General features: G+C 42.1%; 1 protein-coding gene across 1 annotated transcript; it reads right to left on the bottom strand.

Moving 5' to 3' along the window:
• Positions 1 to 3,765: 3,765 nt before the first annotated feature.
• On the bottom strand, positions 3,766 to 4,085 carry PtA15_17A118 (uncharacterized protein; the record flags this gene model as incomplete). Its single annotated transcript, XM_053164200.1, has 2 exons — positions 3,766 to 3,982; positions 4,069 to 4,085. 2 exons carry the CDS (start codon positions 4,083 to 4,085, stop codon positions 3,766 to 3,768), a joined length of 234 nt encoding a protein of 77 aa, XP_053028191.1.
• Between the last annotated feature and the right edge of the window lie 1,634 nt (positions 4,086 to 5,719).

Below are 5,719 nucleotides of genomic sequence, written 5' to 3'. Positions count from 1 at the left end.
TCTGTTTCTCAGGGGACACCCAGTCCTGTACATCTTGCCAGATATTTAAAAATTTGTTGATAAAGGCCTTAAAATTGACTCTGAAGTTTTATTTTTATCCTATTGTGAACCCCCCTATTGTTCTCACACCCACTTTTCCGTCTGACTAGTTAGTTTTAGTCATCGTTGTATCTTTGAATTTCTGCATCTTGTATATCTTTATTTTGCAAAGCTGGCATACATAGTATGCAGAAGATAAAAAAAATGAGAGAAAAGAAAAAGAAAACTACTTGTTCATATATCTTTTATTAGGGGGTATCAAATATGACCAAATCCACCATTATGTAATTGACTGGTTTGAAAAACCCCATCATTTTTAAAAATGCTGGTCCTTCTTCTATCCCATTTTGGGATCCACTGGTGAACAATTTCATTTTTGGCTAATTGAGTGGTTTCTAATTGTGGATTTCTCATATTTGATACCCCCTATTGTAGAGAAGTAGACCATCTTGAATCCATACAAGGCATTTTTTAGAAGAATCTTCAGGGGACCAAGTGAACATTGGGGCTCAGCCCTATTTGGGGTCTCCAAATTTGCAAGAACCCAGTGGTTCTTGTTGATGAGTAGCATATAAACTGGCTGAGGATCTGGTGACTGATCAGGGCCTCATTGGAGAGGAAGGAATATGCTACAGGATTTGTTGGAGAGGAGGATAATCTGTGGATATAGACTTCAGCAAAGGCCTGACCAAGCAAGAGTTTGCTGAACCATTTATTGGTACCCAGAGGTCAAGTTTAATCCTTTATATCCATGTGAAGCCCTTTGAGAATCACAACAATTGTGTCTTCTCTACACTGTAACTTCGAGTAAATCTCTCTGTTATCAGTGATCTCTTTGATCAGCTCCTTCTTTACTTGGTCACTTCCACCTCCATGGACCTTGTGCTTGGAGCTGTATCCAACTGCTCTGGAAATAGCTCATAACCCACAGTTGCTGTTGCCAGGAGGGTTGAAGATACCGGTGATAAACTCATGGAAAAATGGGGGACACTCTTGTTTGTGTGGCTGTTGATGAAAAAGGAAGCCAAAATGTCAGCAAAACATCAATCAAAGAATAAATGAGCCAAAAATCACCTCGAACACTGAGAAGTCGGACCCATGAGATTCAATTTTGGATTGGATTTATTTTGATTTTTGTTGTAGAGGGTTTCACCTCTTGGGTTCATCAGCTTTCTCATCAAGATTGGATTCTTTGGACCCAGAAGGCCTTTTGATTCTTTTGGAATTTTGTTGGGGGGCTTTCAAGACTCTTTCCTTTTTTTTCTGAGCCAAATCAGCTTTGACGATTTCAAAAGCTGACAGATCTTTTTTGGTTGATTTGGATTGGTTTTGCTTGATGGTTGGCCTTCCTTTGTTTTGGTTTTCACAGCTGGTGCATGAATTGGAACGGCTACGTGAGTGCTGGAGGCAATCTTCTTCATTTGGTTGAGGATATTTGTGAGCGCTTGTGGCTTTTTGTCTGACAGGGCGGCCATTAAGAGCTTACATTCATCTTCCAAGTCAATCTCTGGCGGCTCATTTGTCTGTAGTAGACACATCAATTCTAATTGAGATTGCACAGAACCAAAATTTGAGATGATCAAGTGAGAGATTAACTTACGGCAATCTCAGGGTTGTACTTGAGATTCCATTGTGGGTGAAAATCTGTTGGCTCCAAACAATTGGCAGCTTCCATGATTTCAATGATCTTGTGTGCACATGGTATACCTATCCCGGTGGTGAGTGTTTGTGAACAAGGATCAGTCGGATCAAGGTTGACAATACGTTCAAATTGCCCCATGCATTCCTTGATTGCAAAACTGGAGATCTGCCCAAGGACAGGAATGAAAACCTTTGGAACTCTCACAAGAGTCTCAGCTGTATAATGAGCAATCAACTTGTGGACTTGGTTGAGTTGTAAATTGATCACATGGGCTAAGCAGTTGAAAACGGTGAGCAGGTCACCATTGAGGTTACAACAAATGTTTTGAGATAAGCATGACCAGACTCAACCCTTGAGGTGTTGAGATTTTGGAGATGAGGGAACTGGCAAGCCCATGCCACAACAAAGAGCTCCTTCTCCGCAAGAATCTACTTCTCAATGTAACTGATGACAGCAGGTTTATTCAAAAGGAAAGTCTTCAATGTTGCTGGTTGGTTGTCATAGAGATTGATAGTTTTTGCGCAGGTGACATTCTGCCAAAGGGACATGAATTCATCCCATGGATTTTTGGGTTGATCTTCTTTAGTTTTTTTTTTAGTATTTTTACCTTTAGGTTCTTTTGGTGGAGCCGGGAAATATTTTTTGCAGTTTGTAGTGATGTTTTTGTTGATGTGTCACGTGCAGAAGTTTGCTTGTGAGTTGGGGAAGACATGAGCCAAGGCATTTTGTAGAGCCACTTCCCTGTTGGTGATAAATACCTTTGGGACTCTTTTGGGATGCCATACATGCTTCTCAAGGGTTTCTATAGCCCACAAGTAGTGATTGTCATCCTCAAAAGCCATAAAGCAAAAACCAATTGAGAATGATTGGTTAGATGCCGCCTGACCCATGATGTGGAGCAGTGGCAAGTTGAATTGGTCATGTTTGATCCAAGCCAAGTGAAGGGAACCAGGATGACAGAAGAATACAATGAGCAAGAGCGGGCAGAGAGCTAAGAGCAGCAGGCACCATGCGGGCGGTGTTCGAGGATCCTGGAAGGATAATCATAATGACATGTTAGACTGGAGCATGAGAAAGACAGAAAGAGAAAGAGAACAAGCAGAAAGAAAAGTGACAAGACTGGAACCTACCTGAGAACAGCAGGCACAATGTGGGTGGTGTTCAAGGTTCATGGAAGGATAATGAAAGGAGTCCTTCCACACCTGCTGCCTCAGGTAGACTACATTCAACATGTAACATCAGTGTGAACTTTAGAGGTATGAGTGAAATGTGAGTGAGAAGCAGATAAAACAGAAAACAAAACCTGAGTGTAACTCAACAGAAGAGATTGAGAATAGATCCCTGTGAGTTAACCTTGACATTGGAAACCCAGTTGGATTCCTTGAGAGCCTCCATTCAGGCTTTGGTTGGCTCCCAACCCTCCAGATCCTCCAGTCTTATTTTTTGGAGCGCATTAGTTATAGTCTTGTTAGTTGTGTACGTTTCTTTGTTGGACTTTTGTAGTTGAAGGAGGATTTGTGCTTGCTTCAGATTTGCTTTTTAAATTTTTTGAATCTGTTCAAACTGCTCCAGGAGCAGTTGTCAGTGAGCTGCATGCAAGAAAGGGCCTGGCAATGGTTTGTGGTTGTGATTGCCGCTCTATATCCCCAAGGACCAAACTTTGTCAGCTGGTTTCTTTGTTGGTACCAATCCTTTGATGGAAAAGGGACAGTTGATCTTTGAAGTCGCTGTTTTTCTTCCACTTGTGTTGATGACTGAGACACTAAACTCCCCCAATTGATCACAGCGCATGTAGAGATTCTTTCCAGCGTGAGAGTTTAAGTTGTTGACCAATAGGAACCTTTCTAAAGTAAGAGAATCCAAAGGATTTAAGATATCAGCAGGTTTGAATGGGCTGTCAGTTACAAGCCTAATCAACCAAAAATTAGTGAAATACTTACTGTCAGAGTGAAAGTTATAGTCATTGATGCAGTAATCAAAACGCAATTACTGGAAGTATCAACTTGAGAACTGTCATCTGATTTTCCATGATTGTTTGGGGCTGGATTGCTTTTTGGCGGACTGGTTGGATCAATCAATGCAGGTCAACTTTTGGAATCAATGAAGCCGGGTCTATTTGGAGCTGTTTGAGATTCCTGTTCTGGTTTAGACGGGATACGTTGAGCTGGCAGAGCCTTGGAAGAAGGCAGCAACAAGGCTGCTGGGGAGGGTGCGGCCACTGGTGGAGCTGAGAGGGCTGGGAATAAGGCCAACAACTGTTGCATTTGAGTCCATTTTGCCGGCGGGCTGTCACACTGGCTCCTGATGGGGTTGATTGGCCAGTGTCAGACGGTGTTTGCAAAATTTGGTTGATTGGGATAGTGTTGTGATGGTGTTGTGATCTGAACTTGGGGAGGGAGGCCATTGATCAAGGGTGATGGTGGTTATTGGTTGGTACTGATAGATGGCGGAATGGTGGACTTGTTTGAAATCTGCTGGAGCCAGAGGCCTGCAGGACCTGACCACGCCATCAAAAGTGGTGTGCCATCCCATCCACGCCAGGATCATGGGGCAAAACTGGTGTGAACGCCAGAGCCCTAAAAATAGGCATGTCTCAGACTGTACACCATTTACGTGGCGCACACTCCAAAATGGCATGCGTGCAGAATGGTTTTGGTGTGCATTTAGCCGGGCCCAATATTTTTCATACTGCTTATGAAAACTATTCCTGTAGTTGCAATCATCCAACTATCTCTACTTTTGACCAACTGACTCGTGGTCAGTATTACATTTATACACTTTTTGGAATCCATGTAATTTTTTTGAAGACAACAAGCCAGTGGAGACTGCAGTAGAACTATTTAATTGATTTAAAAGGTGAGAATAATTTCCAGGCTACTTATAAAACATATTAACATATTTGCAATCATCTGATTATGTCAACTGTAGCTCCAATTGGCTTGTTGTTTTCAATAAGGCCCGTCTGGAGCCAATATGATTGCGCAATATAATCTGGAATTTTGTGACATCTGATCAAGTTTTTGCGGACCTGATCAGATGTCACATACAATTTCAGGCAAAAAAAATCATATATCACATGGATTATATTGGCTCCAAACGGGGCCTGAATGACTTGCACTGCCAATGCTATTTATCAGATGGGTACTTCTGCACTTACATTGGAGGTTTTGAACCAATTTTACATTGGTGAAAGTATCTGACGCAACAATATTGCAGCAATGTTACATTGGTAATGGCAGATGTTACATTGCTGTCCTCCAATTTGAAAAGGCCGGTGGGCAATATAAGATTGCCAGGCACCCCACCAATGTAACCCTTGGTTGATGTTGCGTTGACCAGATTGCAAACCAACTCAAAGGCCCACCTACGCAACATCAGCCCCAAGCAACATTGCATCGGCCATCAGCAAAGCAATGGTTGACTCAATATCAGCTGATGCTGCTTTTGGATTGGTGGTGGCAATACTCCACCGGTATTTCACAATGCAACCTCACCCTTGGCCAACACAATAGCACTCTTGCTTGACACAATATTGCTTTTGCCAGATGCAAACCCCCTCCCGGTGGACACAATGTTGATCTCCACCAATGCATTCTTGGCCTTGCCAATGCAATCTCAGTCAGAGGACCCAATACAATCATCTAATAGCACACCCAAAGCTCCTGGCTTTCTTGGCTAGCCCTTAGCTTTATCAATCATTCTTAGTAGATGTTTGCAGAGGCGCCTTGACCTTCTGGTGTCAGATATAATTTTTAATATTGAAAATTCTTGACACCAGTCATCATACTGATTCACTCAAGTCTTGATTTAACTACAGATCAAATTTTCATTGAGAAAATCATGGAAATAAATATTGTGAGTTACAGGGGAAAAGTTTATTATGGTGTGGCTCATTCTCCCCATCTCAATCTTATTCATATTGTAATTCTGGCTGAACCCTGTGGCCTAGTTATGAAAGGAAGGCAAGATAGCTGAATAATTAAAAACCTAGAATTGTCAGTTTTTCATTGGTCTTTTGCAGGGCAGCACTGACCATGT

The sequence above is a fragment of the Puccinia triticina genome, chromosome 17A (assembly GCF_026914185.1).
Source record: "Puccinia triticina chromosome 17A, complete sequence".
NCBI classification, from domain to species: domain Eukaryota; kingdom Fungi; phylum Basidiomycota; class Pucciniomycetes; order Pucciniales; family Pucciniaceae; genus Puccinia; species Puccinia triticina.
The sequence above is the reverse complement of the archived record's forward strand: the minus strand, read 5'-3'. Positions and strand labels throughout refer to the sequence as shown.